We start from the raw sequence: 22,642 nt of genomic DNA, 5'->3' as shown, positions 1-22,642 counted from the left end.
TAAAGTTTGTTTTGGAACCAGACCATTTCATTATATGAATGTGAAACTTGACCATTAATAGGCCTATAACATTTGTATAAGACGCTTTTCTTTCACATGGTCAGCAAAAATGTGAAGCATATAATTTTATAAAAGTACTCTTTTTTTTCTGTTAAAAATTGTGTGAGCTGTGAAGTTGTTTAAATCCACGTTTTTACAGTCCTTGGTTTTAGTGTTTACAGCGTTGTGTAGTCATGGCAGTGGAGTTGTAAAATTTGATATTTTTGCACAGAAAAGGTTAGTTAACGATTTTATCACACTTAACCCTTGTGCGTCAATAAGAAAGTTACTCGGAGGACCTTACAGGACAAAAATGTCAGCATCAAAAAACTGCCATAAAAATATTATATAAATATTATTTTCCACTTTCAGTGAATTCATTTTTTTTTTTTTAACCAACATCAGGCCTGATCATAACTTACAAATATTCATTTTCAGCATTTTAACCCTTTAAATGCCAGTTTGTTTATATAATGCCACTGTTTTATGAAAAAAAAAACAAAAAAAAAACACAATGGATCATTTTCCATGTACGAAATGCTAAGTTTTTTTTAATTTAATTTTTTATCACAGTCTTGGATATGTCAATGATGAGCAACAACATTGAATTATTGCATTATTTTTTGTGCAGTGTCAGATTAAAAAAAAAACAAAAAAAAAACACACTCGGGTCCTTAGAGGACAAAAATGTTTGCATACTGCCATAAAATTATATATTAATATTATTTTCCACTTTTACTGATTTTTTATTTTTTATATTTTTAACCAAGTCCTGATCATAACTACCAAATATTAATTCAGTTTCAGGATTTTAACCCTTTAAATGCCAGTTTGTTTACATAATGCCACTGTTTTTACACACACAAACACTACCGGTCAAAAGTTTTGAAACACTTGACTGAAATGTTTCACATGATCTTAATCTTCTGATCTGAAGGCGTATGCTTAAATGTTTGAAATTAGTTTTGTAGACAAAAATATAATTGTGCCACCATATTAATTTCATTATAAAACTAAAATGTAATTAAAATTTTTTTTTTTTTAAATGGATGACTTGGACCATATAATAAAGAAAAGCAGCCAATAAGTGCCCAACATAGATTGGAACTCCTTCAATACTGTTTAAAAATCATCCCAGGATGATACCTCGAAGTTGGTTGAGAAAATGTCAAGAGTTCATGTCTGCAAATTCTAGGCGAAGGGTGACTACTTTGAAGACGCTAAAATATAACACAGTTTTGATTTATTTTGGATCTTGTTTAGTCACAACATAATTCCCATAGTTCCATTTATGTTATTCCATAGTTTTGATGACTTTACTATTATTCTAAAATGTGAAGAAAACAAAAATGAATAAAGAATAAGTGTTTGAAAACTTTTGACCGGTAGTGTACACACAAATTTCTCAATACATACAAAACACACTCTGACATCCATACAACACACCCACACAATGTTAGCTGCATCATTTATTCAGTTGGCCTACAGTGCTCTATAATACAGCAAACAGAAAATAGGAAAAAAGCATGTATTTGCTCCATAGACTAAACATGAGAAAAAATTGTGCCACCTGGTGGAAAATATAAACATTTTTAACTTTGAAGCCAGGGATCAGGAATGAAAGTATAATATCATAGAATTCATGATTTTATGCCTTAATGGCACTGGGATCAAATATTATATTTCAATGGGTTTCAATAGGGACATTTTTGTCCTTAAGGTCCTAAGTGTAACTATTTTGTGTACACAATGTATTATAGATGTATTATAGGAACTGAGGTTGAAATATCAAAATTCCCCCAAAAATACACACCTTTGGCAGAATTTATGCCGTTGGCATTAACACAGCCAAAATGATCGAAAAAACAAAAATGAAAAAGACAAAGGTCGCACAAGGGTTAAAATCATCTTAACACACAAACAGTTTTTGTCTTATGGCTTTACTTTTAAAGAGGCCCTATTATGCTTTGGGGGATTTTACCTTTCCTTTAGTGTGTAATATAGTTGTTTGTGCAGGTCTGCAAAGTTACAAAGCACAAAGTCCACGCCAAAGGCAGTTACTCTCTCCCACAGAAAACACTGCTCCTGAACTGCCTGAAAAGCCTGGTTTGCAGTCCAGCCATTTCTTCCGTGACATAACTACGTCACTATGTAATACATTTGCATAATACCTGCCTCATTATTGGAGGGTTTAAACACAGAAATGTGAAGCTTATGATTTTATAGAAGCACTTACATTAATTCTTCTGTTAAAACTTATGTATTATTTGAGCTGTAAAGTTGTCATTTTTACAGTCGTTTTAGGGTTTGTTGACATTACATCGTCATGGTAACAAAGTTGTAAAATTGGCTATAACTTTACACAGAAAAGGTTTGTAAGTGATTTTATCACTCTAAAATCATGTTTACACACATATCCGTTATGTCTTGTGGCTATACTTTTGAAACAGTGAGTATTTTAACGTTCAAAAATTGGCCCCTATTTACTTCCATTATAAGTGCCTCACTGGAACCAATATTTGTGCTTTTTTTCTTTAAGAAAAGGAGGGACGAGTCAAAATAAATGTGTGTGGTAATAAATATTATGCCACAAACGCTAACGATTCAGCTTAACTTGTATTGAACCCGTACTATTCCTTTAACTTGTATTAAACGTGGAATATTTCTTTAAACAAGATAATTTAGGATTACGTTAACCTAGAAGGTCCAGTGGTTACTTTAAATGTAAAAGTGTTTACTTATATGTTTTTATTGGTTGGCCATTTTGATTTTGGCTGTTAAAAATCCTATCCTTTCCCATCCTGCTGTGTATTAATATCCGTAAACACTAGGGGGAGCCACTCAACAAGTTTCATATCATTTTTTAATACACTACTGTTTCTCTCTCCATCTCATTTAATTAATTCAGATCTGTTTTTACATTAATTTACAGCTATCTCCTCGTACACCTGCAGCTTATTTTCATCCTTCTGTAATCTATACAGAATATACTTATCTATAGTTTCCACTTCCATCCTTGCCATCTTTGCTCTCCTACCATTTAAGCTGCTTTCACCTTGCCCAATTCCGATCAGCAGATTGCATTGATACACCATCTCGCAGTCATGCTTCTCACTCCCCTGAATTGCTCTGCATTCCTGATCCTCCTGCCTTCATCTCTCAGAATTCCTCATCTTCTCTCCTCTCCAGGCTCACTCCTCTTGTCACCTGCAGTGGGAATGCCAACCGTAGACAGCTGAGCTGTGATTGGCTGAGCAGGGAGTAGGAGGCTTCTGTGACATCGTGATGCTGTGCAGATGCTCAGCAGCAGTGGTAGCCGAGAAAGACAGGCAGGCGGCATCCTCTCTCTCTCCCTCTTTCTCTCCCTCCCCCCTTTTTCATCTCTCTCTTTTACTCTCTCCTTTCCCCTCGCACAGACACAGACGTACGTGTACACACACGCATACTCCGTCACACTGCAGCAGAAGGGAGAGGACACACTGTGAAGCTGTGAGGAAGGATCAGGCCTCTCCACTTCCCATCTTCCTGCTCATCCCTCCAGTAGAACACAGTCTGTCTCTGTTCTCCGCTCTCCTTCAAGGACTACCACACCAAGGGAGTGCCTGCTGTCTCTACGCTTGGACTCACTGCAGCACAACGGATCTACCTGGAAGGCTTTCCTCTTTTTTCCCTTGTTGCTAGGCATTGTTGGCTGAGCATCAGGCCCTCATACTTGTGTTTAAGTGTGTATGCATGTATGTGAGTGTATGACAGGGTCAACTGACTGAGCACACACTTGAACGTGGGACAGTTTTACATTCCAACTGTCATTCTTTTGGTGTGGCATCCTTTGCGTCCTTATCACTTGCCGCTCTTCTTCCTCCTGACAAAGGCAGACTGTATCCCAGGATGCTGTGCGGCAGGCTACTCTGCTAGGCCGCAGCAGCATGGGCAAAGCACCGGGGGGGTGGGACAGCGAGGATTGGACGGCTTTGCTCCGGACGGGCGCGCTAACACACTCCGCTGCTTCCAATGGGTGAAGACGGAGAGAGCCCCAAAATCAATCATAGCTTCCTCCGAGACTATGTCACTGAAGGTATATACACACATACACACTGGCATGAACACACCCTCTTACAAAACCTGCAAATACAGTCACTCACACCAGGGAACAAATGCCTCCATTCCCTTGCACACACTCACACAGCTGTAATTTGATCCAGTTCACCTCTCGAAGTCCTGAACATTACCTTGGTCTCAGCATCGGTGCGGTAAGTCTTCTAATACAGCTGACTCATCAGACTTTGGTCACCTGGTCCCACCACACACCTGTTATTGGGTTTCAGCATGCATTAGTGTGGCTGTTTATAGTAAAGCACAGTTATTGTGTCTTATTGTTAGTACGGTAAGCCTGCACTGTTAGCCATTGAGAATAATGCAAGACTCTGTTTGCACATGCATCTCAAAATACGAGATGATATGTTTTGATTGTTAAGGGTACCAGCATATGCTTTCATTTTTCATTCAAGCATCTGCTAATTCTATTTGTAAATTGTCTAAGAGTGATGTATTTCTTTTCCAGGCTTACTATAATCAAGTTACAGAGCAGAATTGCTTCATCAAGAGCAGGCCAGGCTATTTTTATGTAGTGTCATCACTGTGCTGGAAGAAGCTTGTGTTATTTATCAACTTAAAGGGTGTGTAAAATGTGAAATCCTAAGTCCCAGATGAAGCTCTCGACTAAAAGTGTTTGCGTCGACAAAACGACAACCGTGCAGCATTTGCAGTGCTAGCACATGTCCATGAACTGATGTTACTTTAAGTAATTAGTACTATCAGAGATTGTTTTTGGCTGGGATTTTCACACAAGACTGTTTTGTAAATGATACGCATTTCGCTCAGAGTATAATGTTATTCTACAACCATCTATTCAAATTTATATTTTTTTATACTTAAAATGTTTAAATATTTTCCAGTGAAAATCTTTGTCTTTTGTTAATGTTATTAAGCATAATAATAGTAATAGTAATAATGATAATAAAACATTGTTTATTAGTATTACTACTGTTTTTGATGTAATAATAATGAATAATAATTTTGTTTTTCATAAAAAAATTATAGTTATTATTATTATTATTATTATTATTATGTAAATATATAAACAATTATTAATTATTAAAACAAAATATATTTTATTATTATTATTGTAATTATTATTATTATATATAAAACAAATAAATTACTACAACAAAAATATATTATTATTATTATTATTATTATTATTATTATTAGATATAAAACAAATAAATTACTACAACAAAAATATATTTTATTGTCATTAAAAATTTTATTGATTCCATATTCAAATTAACACAAACAGTACATGAAAACATGGAATCAGCATTTATCAATATATGACAAATGTCTGAGGCCGAATGCATAATAATAAAACAAAATCTTGGGTAGGCCTAGCCCACCTTTGTCAATCGGTCTATGCAACTTACTGAAATGTAATCTGGGACATTTACCATTACAAATGAAGGACATTGCTATGCTATCAAATTGCTTGAAATAAGATAGGGGGACATCTAACTAAATCACACAAATTTGCTAATTAAAATAAATACTTAATGCCCTATTTGGGCCACTGGAAGGCACCCAGTTGAAAAGCCATTACCGGGCAGTACGCTGTCAGAGCCAAAGCTTGGGATTTATACCAGTTAACTCTCTATCCTGAGAATTTAGAAAAGGAATTAATAATTCTGTGGTGGCAAGGCATAGATCTAGTAGGGTCGGAGACAAGTAATAAAATATCATCTGCGTAAAGCAAATGCTTATGCAGCACACCTCCCGCCACCACCCCTGGAAAATCATCTTCCTTTTTTATCGTGGCTGCTAATGGTTCCAGGGCAAGACAGAACAATAATGGGGAAAGAGGGCAACCCTGCCAGGTGCCCCTATCCAGAGTAAAATAATCTGAAATTAATCCATTTGTTTGTACCGCCGTTACAGGGTGTCTATAAAGTAACTTAATCCATCCAATAAAAGTATTCCCGAACCCCTACATTTCCAAAATCTTAAAAAGTTAATACCATTCTACCATATCAAATGCCTTTTCGGCATCAAGTGAGATGGCAGCGACCAGAGTTATCAGAAGAGCTACGGCCCCGAATAAACCCCACCTAATCTATATGTATATGTCATAACTTTACTTAATTAGTTAGCCAAAATTTTTGACAATAGATTTTGAGCCAGTTCTGTAGCATAAGGTCTAAAAAATTCAGCAGCAAAGCCGTCTGGCACCGGAGTCTTGCCTATAGGCAAGGCCTTAATTACCTTGCCAAGCTCCTCCAAGGTTATCTCAGAATCAAGAGATTTATTTGCTCAGTCATCAGTTTAGGAAGTTCTAATGGTTCCACAAAGTTTCTAATATCTTCATCAGTAGACGAAGATGTGGAACTATAGAGATCAAGATAGAATTATTTAAAAGCATTATTAATATCAATGGCCGAGGTAAATATTTCACCCCAGCAGATTTCACTGAGGGAATGGTAGAAAAAGACTCTCTCTGTTTTATGTATATAGCCAGAGTTTCCCTGCCTTGTCCCCAGATTTAAAAATATATATTTTATTAATTATTATTATTATTATTTACACTGATAGATTAAAACCAGCCCTCTCTTTTTCACTCCAGCTGATGTCATTTCTACAGTGGAATTTAATCAGACGGGGGATCTGCTGGCCACAGGGGACAAGGGAGGGAGAGTGGTCATCTTCCAGCGAGAGACAGAGGTGGGTCAAAGTGTGAGCAAAGCCCTGCAGTGGGGGATTGATAATGGGGTTCAGATCAGTGTTTTAATAAGCAGCTTGATGGTGAACAGTTTGACTTTGGTGGGAGGGGAAGATTAAAGGTCATAATAATTTAAAAATACTGTGTTGCACAAAAACACTGAATATGCATGAGGGGATTTTAATTTCCATTACCCAAAGAGCTCTCTAAATGAAGAGAATATAAATGAATTTGATTTAAATCTCTTCATAAAGCCACAGTATTAGATATTTATTGTGACATAGTGCCATCTGGTTCACAGATCACTCTCATTGCAAAATACTGTCTCAATATTTATCTGCGTTTTCTTTGTATAAACCCAGAATTTAGCCTGCTAAAAACAAAACACATTGTTATTATAAGACCCCTCATCTGGAGTATCACCCACCCAAAGAGCAGACATTTTATTTGACCCTCTGTTTATTTGTTATTTTGGAGGTAATTTAGTAAAGCACTTCTTTAATACTGAAAGGAGAATGTTCTACATTTCAAGGAAATGACATATTTTTATGCATTACACATATTACTAACACTAGACTTTGTTTCATAGGTGTTGTATCACCTTCAGTTATATAATGTACTGTATATGTTGTATATTTGTTTAATGTACAATCAGCAGTTCAACACAAATATGAATTATGCATTTGAGAATTCTAACATTTTGCCTTTGTTGCTTATGTATTTATTTTGGTGTGTATTTCTGTGTTTATGTATTTGTGTCTTCTTTCTTGTAACAGTCTAAAGATGAACCTGAGGAGTTGGGAGAATCAGGTGAGTATAATGTCTACAGTACGTTCCAGAGTCACGAGCCAGACTTTGACTATCTGAAGAGTTTAGAAATCGAGGAGAAGATCAACAAAATCTGCTGGCTGCCACAACAAAATGCTGCCCACTTTCTCCTATCAACCAATGGTAAGCAAACCTTTGTCTGTCCACCCATCAGTGGTTAAAACTAGTCTCATATTTGACCAAGTAGGCTATCCTCATGATAATAAAGGGAATAGTTCTTGGTCCATGATTAATCTGTGCTATAGATCAATATAAAACACTAGACTGAAATAGTGCATTACACTTTCTAAGAAATGAACACTAGCATGAATATGCCATTAAAACATAATACATTATTAATAGTGTCATAGTTAGATAAAAATGCCTTGCAAGGCGACCAGTTCATTTCAGTTACATAAAAATAAATGGCTGATCATTGATGTGGTATGTAAACTCCAACAGATAAAACAATAAAGCTATGGAAGGTGAGTGAGAGAGACAAGCGTCCAGAGGGCTACAATCTGAAAGACGAAGAAGGGCGAATAAAGGACATTTCCACCGTGACCTCATTACGGGTATTTCCACAGCTGGCATATTGTGTTAACTGTTGAATGATGGATAGCTTATCCAATTCAAGCTTGTGTATGACTGGTGTGTTATAGCATTTGTTGTAGTCACTGATTTTGGTCACACATTTAATGAAAAACAATCATTACATTATATAATGATTTACAGAGCAGTAGTCAATAGACATTCAGATACATAAAAATGTCATGAAACTTTACTTTATATGTTTTCATATTGACTTGTAAATGAACTTCTGACCATGTGTCATGTTTTCACGATTTATTAAAGGGATAGTTCACCCAAAAATTAAAATTCTTCTATTATTTACTCACCCTCATGCTATCCCAGATGTGTATGACTTTCTTTCTTCTGCAGAACACAAACAAAGATTTATAGAAGAATATCTCCGTTCTGTAGGTCCTTACAATGCAAGTGAATGGTGACCAGACTTTTGAAGCAACAAAAATCACAAAAAGGCCACATTAAAGTTATCCATAAGACTCCAGTGGTTTAATCCATGTCTTCTGAAGTGATGTGATAGGTGTGGGTGAGAAACAGATTGATATTTAAGTCCTTTACTGTAAATCTACACTTTCACTTCCACATTCAGGTGTGGAAGTGACTTTCACATTCAGCCACCCTGTGGTTGGGGCTAGTCAAAGGTGGAGATTGATAGTAAAAAGTACTTAAAATTTGATCTTTTTCTCACCCACATGTATCATATAGTATTAGAAGACATGGATTTAACCACTAGAGTCATATGGATTACTTTTATGCTGTCTTTATGTCCTTTTTGGACCTTCAAAGATCTGGTCACCATTCACTTGCATTGTATGGACCAACAGAGCTGAGATATTCATCTAAAAATCTTCATTTGTGTTTTGCAGAAGAAAGTAAGTCATATACATCTGGGATGGCTTGAGGGTGAGTAAATGATGAGAGACTTTTAATTTTGGGGTGAACTATCCCTTTAAGTAAAGTCACTATGTAGTGTTACTGTGATTTGTAGGTCATTTCCTTAGTCAGATTCCTTAATCTATTTCCTTCAAGGTGCCAGTCTTGAAACCCACTGACCTGATGGTTGAGGTGCGGCCCAGGAGAATCTTTGCTAACGGCCACACCTACCATGTCAATTCAATCTCAGTCAATAGCGATGGGGAGACCTACCTGTCCGCGGATGATCTCAGAATCAACATGTGGCACTTGGACATCACAGACAGAAGCTTCAGTATCCTTCATGTGGTCTATCCATTCCTCCCATGCACACCCATTGACTGACCATATAATGCATACTAAAAACAAAAGTGAAAAGAGCTGACTGAAATCACCAGTTATAATCTGATTTGTTGGTTGCTACACAATTTTCGGGTCAGGGTGCACAGGTTTTTATCAGTCAGCCCGGAAACAAAGTTGTGTTACAAGGTACTGTACTTGGTTGATACAATGAGCGCTTCTTAGGAAGAACAAATCGGTGGTTTTCCAAAGTGTGTGAGGTTCGTGACATATAATCTTTGAAAGACATTTAGAGTTTTGTTTAAGGCTAGATATCCACAAGCAGATTTGTATATTCTGCTTTGCCCCCTGAGTTATGTCTGTAAAATAATCGATTCCTATGAAAGTCTACATGCATTTTTCTGCTGTTGTCTGTACAACCATTTGCGCAGACTGCTGCACCATTATTTGAGCATTCTACCACTCTATTGCGTGTCAATCTATTGCCCGCCCCGGAAAGTAAAACTGTAATCGGTCGCTTTACGTATCAATCAGATGGTCTTTGCCTGTCTGAGTGGGTGATTCTTGGCTGCAAAGTAGACCAAACTTAATGCAGACAGTCAAAAGTCTGGCTCTGTGAGACTTACTCACGCATGCACGAGCACAGACACACACACAAGAGAGAAGCATAGAAATAAAAAAAATTAAAAATACAGCCTACCCATTGTGTCGCTTTAAACCAAGCACCAAGAAAGACTAGCTACAACATAATACAGTACATAATAACTGGGACATAATGTCGCATCCTTGAGATCTAACAAGTATGAAAAATTGTTATGTTCCTGCACTGGATGGCTTACATTTCTGTGTATTCAGTCTTGAAACTGGGCTGAAGGCAGAGAGTTTTTGTGTTCCAGACAGCGAGCAGGGCGTTGACCTAGAAATGAAATATCTATGGAAACACTTAAATAATTCACCAAGGAAACACTCTCCTCTAAAACCCATAATAGCTACCTTCAGGAGCAATGTTCGCAGTGTGCGTGCATGCATGTAATGTGAGTCTGGATGCATGTGTGCACAGAATAATAAAAAACAACTGAAATCTTTATACTGTTGAAAAGCTATCGCTGTCGGAATATGCTTTTAGCTGTAAACCCTGTGTGATCTGAGTTTTACATGAACATAATTTTGAAGATTTTTTGTTTCCTCCTATTGGGGAATATTGTAGCCTAGTTAAAGACCTGGGCTGATGTGGCTGATTCGTTGTTTCCCTTATCGAGTAAAGCAAGTTCAGTCTGACTCCTATTATTTCCCGATCCCAATTCCACTCTTTTTTTTTTTTTACCTACCTATTGCTTCCTATCTCCTCTCAGTCTACCCCAATCATTAAAATGGCAAAAAAATAAAAATAATAATAAAAATCATAATAATAAAATAATAACCACAACATTGGAGGTCTAAACCCCACAAGGGATGAATCATAAACAACACCCTTGAGCAAGGCAGTTCCAGATTGCTCCTAGATATTCCAGATATTGTAATTCACCATTTCCACAATCCAAGATCACACAGTTATGATCAATTATGGTCAAAAAATATTTAATTATCACCGTGCTGTCCATGTGATATATAAACTTAATTATATATAAAACTTAAGCTTTTAATTACAACAAAAGCTTTCCTTCTCATTGGTACAGGTGTCAGTTTGAAAACATCTACCCTTAACATTCATAGTTTCACCCTCATTTAAATACTTTTTTATACATGTATTCTTATGTACAAGCTTTCAGAACAGTAAATAAGATGCTTCCCTTGACCACCTCCCCTCCCAGACATTGTGGATATTAAGCCAGCCAATATGGAGGACTTGACAGAGGTGATAACAGCAGCGGAGTTCCATCCACACCACTGTCACTTGTTTGTGTATAGCAGCAGTAAGGGCACTCTACGCCTCTGTGACATGAGAGAGTCTGCACTCTGTGACAAGCACTCCAAAAGTAAGTATACGCATTTTTTTAAATGTATGACTGCAGACTTTGTTACATATAATGCTCTAATATTACTCTGCAGAGTCTGTACTCTCTCATTTCATATGTATTAGTGGTGCTTGCTAAGGGAATCATCACTATTACTATTTCTCACACTACTATTGATAACCCCTAATGGCGAGTATTAAACTTTGGCGTGTAATTCATCCAGCATTGTTTGTGCTGCAGACATGAATGATACCCAAATCATGCGGTTTGTTGAGGAGTGGTGTGCTATTACTTTTCTGAACATTTGGACTTTTGATTTTTGCTTGGCAAATGACAAAACAAACGAAAAAATCCCACAAATTTAAAATGAAGGATGGACCAGAGACATTTCTAGAGACCAGAATATTATAGAGACATAGGGGTGGGCTCTCTTGACTTGGCCCTGTAACAACTAAGTAACCACTCAGAACACTCTTGCAACTGCATAGCAATATCTTGGCAAGCACTAAGAACACCCTAGCATTGTGATGGCAAGTACCACTCGTATGTAAATGTCTAGTTTAAAGTTATCATCTAGAAGTCTGAATTTTTAACTACAGTGTATATATTTAAAGGAATAGTTCTCCCAAAAATGAAAATTCTCTCATCATTTACTCTCTCTAATGCCATCCCAGATGTGTATGACTTTCTTTCCTCTGCTTAACTCAAATTAAATTTCTCAGCTCTTTTGGTCCATACAATGGGTGAATGGGTGCCAAAATTTCGAAGTCAGCATAAAAGTAATCCATAAGACTCCAGTGGTTAAATCAATGTCTTCAGAAGTGATATGATAGGTGTGGGTGAGAAAACAGATCAAAATTTTAGTGCTTTTTTACTATTAAATTTCCTCCCTGCTCAGTCAATCTCCACTTTAACTTTCACTTTCAAACGCTTCTTCTTGTGTTCTTGGCGATTCACATTCTTGATGCAAATTGCCCCCTACTGGGCAGAGAGAAGAATTTCTAACAAAATAAGACTTAAATATTGATCTATTTCTCTCCTACACTTATCATATCGCTTCTTGATTTAACCACTGGAGTCGTCTGGAGTACTTTTATGATGCCTTTATGTACTTTCTGGAGTGTCAAAAATTTGGCACCCATTCACTTTGGACCTACACATTGTATGGACCTACAGAGCTGAAATATTCTTCTGAAAATCTTTAAAAATGTGAGCTCTGCAGAAGAAAGAAAGTCATACACATCTGGGATGTAATAAGGGTAACTATATTCTCTAAAAGTTGTGCTTATAGTATGTATATTCCTGCGGCAATTGTGAAAGCCATCTTCATTTTGTTTTAAAAAGTACCATTTATTTTGTTTTTAATAAGTACCACTTATTGTGTTGAAAATCCTAATGAAGCACAGATTATTTTCATGCAACTATCTTTAAATGGATCATGACATGAGGAATCACATTTTCTTTGATCTTTCAACATATAAGAGGTCTCTGTACTGTAAAAACTTACTGTAAGTTTCAGAACTCAAAACTTCCTCCTCAGTGTGAAAAGAGCATTTGTTGAAACCAAGCTGACAAAACAACTTGTTCTCTACTACCTCCACATTGTGAAGTCACACTGTGGTAGACATTTGCGTCTGACCACATCTACAAATTCCGTAGCCCCGCCCAGCAGCGGTGGGCAGTGAGATGGCAGGTCAGTCAAGAGCAGAGACCCAATCATAACAGTGGGTGTTTACTGTCAAGTCTTAAAGGGATAGTTCACCCAAAAATGTATGTGTTCTATAGCGGTACGATCACTTTTGGTGGGAAAAAATATCAATATTTAAGTACTTATTAACGCTTCTGGTAAGCTTCATGAGAGGGTGGAGATCGGTCTTTCGTGTGATGTATTACCGTTACCATGATACAGACGTAATCTTATGTTCTCCACTCAGTTGTGACATCCTTGATAAGCACACAAATGCATCATTCTGAGTAAAGAAACAATAAATACAAATCTAAACCAAAATCAACCAAGCTATTGTACTGCATTCCTCCTTCTCACTTGTAAACAGCGCTGCTCTTCTGGCTGTGACTCACGCGCGTCAGTTCTCACTTTTCAAATTCCAATGCGATTATGTCACGCGCGCTTACCGCTGCAGAACGGAAGCATGATTTAGAGTTAAAAAAGTACTTAAATATTTATCTTTTTCACACCAAAAGCAATTGTGTCACTTAAGAAGACATTAATTTAACAGCTGGTGTCGTATGGATGCCGTTTATGCTGACTGTGATTTTTGGAGCTTCAAAAGAGAAATCACTGTCCACTTGCATTTTAAGGACCTACTGAGCGAAGATATTTTACTAATTTTCTTCAGATGTGTTCTGGTCAAGAAAGAAAGTCATACACACCTGGGATATCATGAGGATGAGTTAATGATGAGATCATTTTTATCCCTTTAAAGGAGAAGAAGCACCAAAACAGAGTGTTTCTGACAGAGGGTCAGAATGAGGGTGGAAAATTATCATATTTTACAAATGTATGACATTATTTTGAACAAAAAACTTTACTAATTTTATAAATGTATCCTACTTCCACCTTCTTGAGTTTCATTATGCCCTTGAAACTGACTTAGCCAGAACCTGCTGGAAGTAGCTTAGTTAAAAAAGACAGCAGGGAAGCTCTGAAATCGAAAACAATTAAGAAGAACAGCTGCACTAGCTGCTGGGGCAATTAGCACTGTAGCACTTTAGTAGCACTGTATTGAGATTTACACTTATAGCTGAATTGATAGACAAGCAGACCACAGTGTTGAAGGCTTTTCAGTGCCATCATTAAATGTGAAACCATTTAAACAATTGCCCAGCAGTGTTTGTTTGACACAAAATGCCTGATGACTGAAGGCTAGAGTGTAAACTGTGAAGCTAGCTCATCATTGCAAAGCTATTGCACTAAGCTGATAAAAGCTTCCTTATCCTAATTATTTCAAGTAAATCTGAACACAGTTTGAATCTGCATCTTTTCTCTACCTCAGTCTTCGAGGAGCCAGAGGACCCAGGCAATCGTTCTTTCTTCTCTGAGATCATCTCATCGGTTTCTGATGTCAAGTTCAGCCATAGTGGACGATATCTCCTCACCAGAGACTACTTGACTGTCAAGGTTTGGGACCTCCATATGGAGAAGGGCCCATTGGAGACCTATCAGGTGAGAAACACAGAGGGTAACATGCTGATTACACCATGGGCTCTATTTTCAAGACCGCACTAGGCACAGCACTACACGCAACATCTGTGCACTACTTCTTATCCAATTTTCATAGGAGTGCTAATTCTAAGTGCAATTTCTGGACCAGCACAAAGCGCAAGTGGGCATGTGTAGGAGTTTTTGCACTATCTGTGGGCGTATGCACGCAAACTGTGGGTTTATTTTATGTTAATGAGGTGGCACAGAGCACAATTTGCTATTTTCCTGAGAAATAGGTCATTATGCTAAGACATTTGAGCACCCCATCTAGGCTCTGCGCACAGTCTAAACTCCGTTCCTGCATTTGCAGTTTGAGAATTCCACCAGCAGATGATGTCAAATAGCTATCAATCACTTTTAATAATAGCCATTATTTGTGTCTCAGAAGATATGATTGTATGGCAATATGATTAATAATAATAAAACTTTATTTTGTATAGCCTTTCCAAAGCTCAAGGATGCTGTATAGAAATTAAACATAAGACATTAAAAAGAGAAACATATAAGAAATATACATTAAATAAACAACGAACAATGGAAGGGAAGCAATGCATTTTTCAAGCAGATAAGACATGGGCGAGCAGGACGAGAACCGACAGTTCCGGAGAGGTCACAGACTGTATTGTATTCTGAACCTCAGAATTAAATAGCACTTTGCACGCATGAATTCACCAACCCACTTGCACCTAGACTTAGCACATGCTTGCACAAAAATATCAAAACTTCATGGCCATGCCCACTGACTTTGTGCGTATGACTTATCGCATAGTGCTTCGCTGAAGACATAGCGCTCTTAAAATAGGGCCCATATTTGCTATTATTTTTAGTAGTAGTGCATAGTCACATCCTAGCATTGTGGCGGCAACTTTTACATTTTCAAGCACCACTGGTCTTTTTTTCACAAAATCTAAACTTCTAGAAATTCTTGCTTTCTCAGGTTCATGAGTACCTAAGAAGTAAACTTTGCTCCCTGTATGAAAACGACTGCATCTTTGACAAGTTTGAGTGTGTCTGGAATAGTACAGACAGGTAAGAATTTCTGAGGCTTCAGATGTTTATACAGCTTTCTTATTTAGATTATACAGTCATCGTATTTCCTGTATTCTACTCAAAACTTATTTCTCTTCCTCCATTGCATTTCTGTTATATTCTTTGCCATCCATTGCTCTCTTCATTTGTTGCTGAACTTTTTCTCACTCTTTCTCGCTTCATGCACCCATTATGTTTTGCTGTCTTTCATTGTGCCCCCATCAAGTGTAATCATGACGGGAGCGTATAACAGTTTTTTCCGGATGTTTGATCGAGAGACCGGTCGTGGTGTGACCCTCGAGGCGTGGCGTGAGAGCAGTAAACCGCGAGCCGTGCTGAGGACTCGCCGCATTTACACCGGGGGGCGTCGGCGCCGGGGCGATGTGGGTGTTGACAGTCTGGACTTCAGTAAAAAAATTCTGCACATGGCTTGGCACCCGGCCGAAAACATCATCGCCATAGCAGCCACTAACAACCTCTATATCTTTCAGGACAGGGTCAACGCAGAAAACCAGTGACATAAGAACTCACTAAGGTGAAGCAATGGTGATCTTCACAGGGCCACAACACAAGAAAAACAAAAACATTTGAATAAAACACACACATATATGCACTCAAATTCATCCTTTAAAAACATCATTTACAAAACATACGTATTATTGGCCCTGTGGAGATGGAAATAGTTGCCAAACTCCTGTAGTACACATATGGACTTTACAGTTAAGCCATTCCAACAGAAGAGAACTGCACAGGTGGAGGAGCATTTATGTATAACCAACAACTCTCTGGTTTATTACACCGCAAAGAATGATGCAAATTAGCTATGGTACATGGAATTTTTAATTGACTGCACAGTTAGCCAATCCTGGACTCCTTTGAAAAGTGATTGATGGTGTTGTCAACCAATCCCAGAATGCGCTGATCTGTGACTGACAGCTTACAGGAATAAGGGGTGGTGACTTTGGGCTGAAGACCAAGGAAAAGACAGCTCCACTCCTCCATGCCAAGTTGCCATGGAAACAGGATACTCAGCTGTCATGGTAACAAGAGTGCTCTGAGCAGTCTTCCTATCACGTGCTTCCCAAACACCTATCCCACAATGCATCTGCTACACGAGCACTCATTTTTCTTCACATTGCATTAATCATTTGTGGAGACGCGGATGCCTAGAAGACCGAATCACTTTACTACACTTGAAGGAGGTTCAGATTCCAGTATTTATATGGAATATACACAGATCTGATGGATACTCCTTCAGGAAACTCACTACTTCATCAAAAAACAGTTTTAACTGGATTACACCTTGCAATGTGTAACATCTAGACCTGTGTGGAAAGAAAGAAATTTTGCAATCAAAAACTCTTTATTTTGATTGTACTGATCCCTCAAAGTTCAATCATGTAAAGAAAATAAGTGGGAAAAATTTGTGACACATAGCAGAAACAATGAGACATACAAAATACTGCAAAACATGGAAAATCAGTTGGTATATTTACAGTACATTTTTAAAGGTGAACATAAATTGTTTTGTTTCACTGGTAGATTCAACAGTGGTCTTGGACCTTATGCTGATGATTATCGGCATGGATGTAGCATCATGCAAAACCAAAAGTTATCAGTTACCAGATGCTTTTATAGGTGTATTTGTCACCTGTGTTTCATTTATTAAAGGTATAGTTCACCCAAAAATAAAAATTCTCTCAATTACTCACCCTCATGCCATCCAAGATGTGTATGACTTTCTTCTGCTGAACGTAAACGAAGATTTTTAGAAGAATATTTCAGCTCTGTAGGTCCATACAATGCAAGTGAATTGGTACCAAAATTTTGAAGCTCCAAAAGAACAAAGGCAGCACAAAAGTAATCCATACGACGTGGTTAAATCCATGTCTTCAGAAGCGATATTAGTGTGGGTGAGAAACAGATCAATATTTAAGTCCTTTTTTTATTATCATCTCCTGTTTTTGGCATTTCACATTCTTCATGCATATCGCCAACTGCTGGGCAGGGAGGAGCATTTGTAGTAAAAAAGGACTTAAATATTGATCGGTTTCTCACCCACACCTATCATATAACTTCTGAATATATGGATTAAACCTCTGGAGTCATTTGGATTACTTTTATGATAACTTTATGTACTTTTGTAAGCTTCAAAGTTCTGACCACCATTTACTTGCATTGTATGGACCTACAGAGCTGAGATGTTCTAATAAAAATCATTGTTTGTGTTCAGCAGAAGAAAGAAAATCTTACACATGTGGGTTGGCATGATGATGAGTAAATGATGAGATAATTTTCATTTTTGGTTGAACTTACCCTTTAACCATCCAAAAGTGTCCAATAATAAGAGGGTTACCCAGATAAATTGAATAGAATTCAGCTGATCATCTGATTTTATTTTATTTTTCTCTGATATGAAAAAGCTGATATAGCTGATTTAGCAGTTTTCATCTCATGCGAGTGTACACCATTTTAAACACTTTTCAAAAGTATGCTACTGTTAAAAGTTACTAAGTGCACCTTTATCTGAAAATGACATCTGAAAAAGCAGCTGAAGCCTGCTATCTTTATGACCACACAGGTGTACATGTAACACCCTATTCACCGTAGAAAGTACATGGAAAGTAATTGTTCTTGAGGTGCCAATCACCTTATGGGTGACTGTTTGTTTGGTGTAGATGTGGTACTTGTGTTGGGTGTCTGCGTAGCCTTTATGACACGGAGGTGAGTGATTGTTTTTGCTATATGGCAAAGGCTGAATGAATGTAACTGACAAAAACATGCTTTTATTAATTCAAGTGTTATGATGTTAATGGGGTGCTCTAAAATTGACAAGTGAGCTTGCTTGCTTGCTTTCTAATTTTTCTTGGCTTTATCTGATTGTCACTTTTCTGTTTTTTCCAGTGTCATTCACATGTTTCCATGTCCCATTTGTCTAGTGCTCTTTTCTCTGCATATACAGGGGCTGTGCCTCTTACAATCAGTCTCTCCCTCTCTTTCCCTGTCTTTATCTCATTTAGTTTTTTTTTTAAATTCTTATTACAGCGCTTGCACGGCAGCACTGTATTGATGTTTCTCAAACATTCTGGTTAGGGGTTTGTTATATATACCAAACCCCAAGTATTAAACTTAAGCAGCTCATTTAGCCACTACTGCTTAATGTACAAACTTTCTGTAGATAATTTCAGCCTTATGTATGCTTGCTATTTTTGGTTTTATAATTTAAAAAATGTAAAAATAATGTTTGAACATGTGCCATTTACTTACATTGACAATTTAACTGACAATGATGACAGTGTCATATTGGTCTTCTTTCGTATTTTTCCATTTGCACACTAATTTGTGATTGGTCTTGTCTTTTTCATCCATTTAACCATACAGGAGCCTTTGCGCTGCAAAGATTGTGTCATGTTGATACTCATACACAGTTGACATAAAACCCAGATTGAGTGTCACGGCAACACCAAAGCGGCTCATTTCATTTACGCTGAACCAAAGCCTAAAACCTAAGCTTGGCTAAAACTTTAACATTACTCTTGTGCTGCCTTGCAAGCACTAGTATTTCTTTTAGGAAATGCAAATCGAGTTTCTTTATTTTTAAGTTTTTGTTCAAAACTACAGACTGCTGACATCATGCACTATAGTTAACATACTTTTTGTACAATGCTTCTCTCTCACACTTTGTTCCTTTCTCTCTCTTTCTCTCTCACTGAATACCACAGCACCATGACCATCTGACATACGGTTACCATGGCGATAAGCCTTCTGCCACTATACATTCTCTCATGCTCTAGTCTTAGACATGCAGTGAAACACATGCTCACATTCACAATGCAACCAGGGAATAATGGCTTGACTTTTTCAGGGCACACACTCTCTCCCACACACATGCACACACACTCACTTACATAAGCATATACATGCAAGCATACACACAGAAAAGCATGTTTATCATTATCCAGTATTACAAATGTCTATATCTATGATGTCTAAACATATTCTATTGACACTTAATGGAAAATAAAAGAGCTAATGGAGGACTGTGATTATATGACCTCTGTTTACCTCTGATTAAGTTCTTCTTTAGATTATAATGCTTTCAGTGTCAGAATTGTTTTTCATAGCGCTGTTTCTCACTCTTTCTTTCTCCTTCTCTGTCTATAATACACATGCACACACCACACACGATTACAATGACTACGTGCAGCCATCCAGCCTCAGACCTTAGAAGGACAGATTGTGAACCTTAAATTCACTTTTATTCATTTTTACATTTTCACAATAATAGAAAGAATCCCAGATAAAAAAAATCCCAGAGATCAGAATAGGACAAAGTACACTTTCATATACTGTAAACAGGTTTTACACGACTATCAGAGAGGATTTTCAGGAAAACATCGATGTGGAGACATCATCAGAGTGCGACAAAGAGGTGTAAGATGGCTGAGTGGTGTATTTACATTAGACTCTTGAATGATGTAGTCTAATATCTGTGTATCACAAAAAACACCATTCCAACAAATGCTTGATTCAAAAGATCATCTTCTCCATGCATAAATATTCAGTGCATTCTGTAATACATGACTAAATGTGATGTCAGTCAAAATTCTACAATAAAAGCACAAGACAATATATGTATACACATGTACTGGAAATAATAATCCATTGCGTTGCACATGGGTCATAACCATAATTATGTGGTTTATCATTTTGGATTGCAAAGGGCTGGCTTTACAATAAAGCCATTTTCAGTTTATGATAAAAAGCAGAAAAAGACATTAAATTTCATTTAACTAGAAGTGTCAAAGGCAATCCTAACTTACATTTAAACAGGACAAACACTTTTAATATCAAACCCTCTGTGGCACATTAAAAGTACCTTTTTTTTGAAACCGCAGAAGCACTGCGGAGAATGCTAATTCAGACAAATCTTTCTTGAAAACAAGATTAAAATATGGAATGAGGGCAGTTGAAAAATACTCATTGGAAAATAACTGAAATTCTATATTTGTAACATTTTGTAAATACACCTACATTTAATAAACAATACATTATAAAATGCTTTACAGATTTCTACAGTACATCCATTCGAAAATCATTAAACTTTGATTCATGTATATTCAAACTTAAATTACAGATCTGTTAAGCATGATACAATTTTAGTAAATTACTAAATAATCAAAGTTATTATAAAGTGTTTCCCGATCTAACTGTAATGAGAACATAAAAGGTAGCAGCACAAATAGTATAATACTGTTGTATCAAAAAGCATCAATCATAGCCTACTCACTACATTCCCTTCTAGACTTTAATCATTTTACTTATGCCACAAAAATAATACACAACATCTAATGAGACTTTTGATTTCTAAAAAGTTTTCTTTTGTGACGTGCAAATTGTCATGACACCCCTTTCTACGATTGACCATATAGGAGCATGAATTTCTAGTTTATCCTACTAAGTTTTTCACCAGCAAAAAAATACAAATTAAAACACTTTGATTCAAACTTCCATATCTCTGTCATCTCTCCCTCCGCATCTAGGGCCTCATGTATAAACTTGGCATAGGTTTTATCCAAAAGTATGTGTATTCCCAAAGTTTTCAGATTTAGAAAGCTGTACCTACGCTGAAACCCGGGCAAAGTTCACTTTATAAATCCCAGTTGGGCATATTTCCAATAGCTTTATTCTCCACCCAGTTTCCTCCCCAAAATACCACATATGGAGCTTACAATGCCTGTTTTTACTGTGCATGTCTTCACCTGCATATTATTTCCATATGCATATTGCCATCAAAGACACGCAATACTGCGTTTAATGGTAAAGGAAACTAGGAAAATGGAACACATTATACATTTACAATTGTATAATGTAAATAAAAATATTTTCTGAATCTTTGTCTTGTTTTATAGTAAAAATATCAAACATCCTTTAAAAAAGATACATTTATCTAAGAAACATTATTTTATAAGATAGATTATACAGTACTGATATTCTAACCCCATTGGCAAATTATTTTTGATTGTTGTAAGCATAAATCTAACACAATTTTGCTTATTAGGTAATTATTAAAAACATTTTAAAGATAGCTACTTAAAAGTCAAAAAGAATTTTTTTTACTGAAAGCAAAACAAAGATACTGATAAAAAATATTTTTGCAGTGTAAAGCACTATTGTATTAGATAGGAGCTTTTTAAAGACAAAACGTGCAAGCATACCTTTTGTTCTGTATTCAACTTAAACCAAAAACACTGCCGTACAGCAATGGTATTTTTCATTATGTTTTTATAATAGCACAAAAAGGGTTATCATTGCGATTCGGGTTGGGATAAAGTGGGGCAGGCAGCACATTTTATGCGCAATGATGTGCAGTGCGGTGTCTGTGTGTGGCTGTACTGTACTGTGTTCCTGATAAGACTATCAAACAGCTGACTGCTAGCCTTTCCAATGGTCTGTTCAACTACTCAATGTGTCCAGCATTATACTGTTTATTTTACCTTTCATTCAAGTGTGCATCACAGATTTAACTTTAATCAAATGTTGTCTTGATTTCTGTAATATAATTTAATTCCAAGCAGATGGCCTTTGGATAAAAAATATCTTGAGCCAAGAATTCCTCGCTGTCATTAAAAGCATGCTTTCTCATTAAAATGTTATTGGAAAAGTCTTCCAACAACAACTTCCATTACCAGTGTTGCCTTTTTACAGCTTATATTTTAATGCCTTTTCAATTAGTTACATAAAATATTTATAATAAATCACCTGGATAATGATAACTTCTGATTCAAATGCTTAACTCTATATTTTTTATTCTAAATGTGGTGTAGTAAATGAAAAGCAGAGTTTGGAATCCGTCTGTTCAGTTCATTACATGGTCATTTGGAGTCACCAATTCGCATAAGAGTACATACACACAGTCAAGAGTGTGCGGATGGTGTGAACATATTTCACTTTATTTTTTTATAAATCCTGATGTCTTCCTGGGAAATTTTATATGTTTATACATCAGGCCCTGAATCT

At 36.7% G+C, this 22,642-nt stretch overlaps 1 protein-coding gene across 2 annotated transcripts; it reads left to right on the top strand.

Annotated features, from left to right (window-relative positions):
• Positions 1-3,363: 3,363 nt before the first annotated feature.
• On the top strand, positions 3,364-19,464 carry LOC127445287 (serine/threonine-protein phosphatase 2A 55 kDa regulatory subunit B gamma isoform-like). 2 transcript variants are annotated; one of them, XM_051705265.1, is made up of 9 exons: positions 3,364-4,114; positions 6,713-6,810; positions 7,585-7,759; positions 8,078-8,190; positions 9,233-9,410; positions 11,227-11,391; positions 14,385-14,554; positions 15,531-15,622; positions 19,345-19,464. In XM_051705265.1, exons 1-9 carry the CDS (start codon positions 4,051-4,053, stop codon positions 19,358-19,360), a joined length of 1,071 nt encoding a protein of 356 aa, XP_051561225.1. In that variant the 5' UTR covers positions 3,364-4,050; the 3' UTR covers positions 19,361-19,464. The 2 variants fall into 2 exon arrangements, with proteins under 2 accessions (XP_051561225.1, XP_051561224.1); XM_051705264.1 differs by lacking the exon at positions 19,345-19,464 and adding an exon at positions 15,849-17,409.
• The last annotated feature ends 3,178 nt before the right edge of the window (positions 19,465-22,642 follow it).

This window comes from Myxocyprinus asiaticus, chromosome 8 (genome assembly GCF_019703515.2).
Source record: "Myxocyprinus asiaticus isolate MX2 ecotype Aquarium Trade chromosome 8, UBuf_Myxa_2, whole genome shotgun sequence".
Taxonomy (NCBI): Eukaryota; Metazoa; Chordata; class Actinopteri; order Cypriniformes; family Catostomidae; genus Myxocyprinus; species Myxocyprinus asiaticus.
The sequence above is the reverse complement of the archived record's forward strand: the minus strand, read 5'-3'. Positions and strand labels throughout refer to the sequence as shown.

Bases quoted from the DNA above. Each gene is read 5' to 3' on its own strand.
- LOC127445287 (XM_051705264.1), top strand. From the start codon at position 4,051: ATGGGTGAAGACGGAGAGAGCCCCAAAATCAATCATAGCTTCCTCCGA. The intron at 8,191-9,232 runs GTATTTCCACAG...ATTTCCTTCAAG, and splicing joins CCACCGTGACCTCATTACGG to GTGCCAGTCTTGAAACCCAC. The intron at 15,623-15,848 runs GTAAGAATTTCT...GCCCCCATCAAG, and splicing joins GTCTGGAATAGTACAGACAG to TGTAATCATGACGGGAGCGT.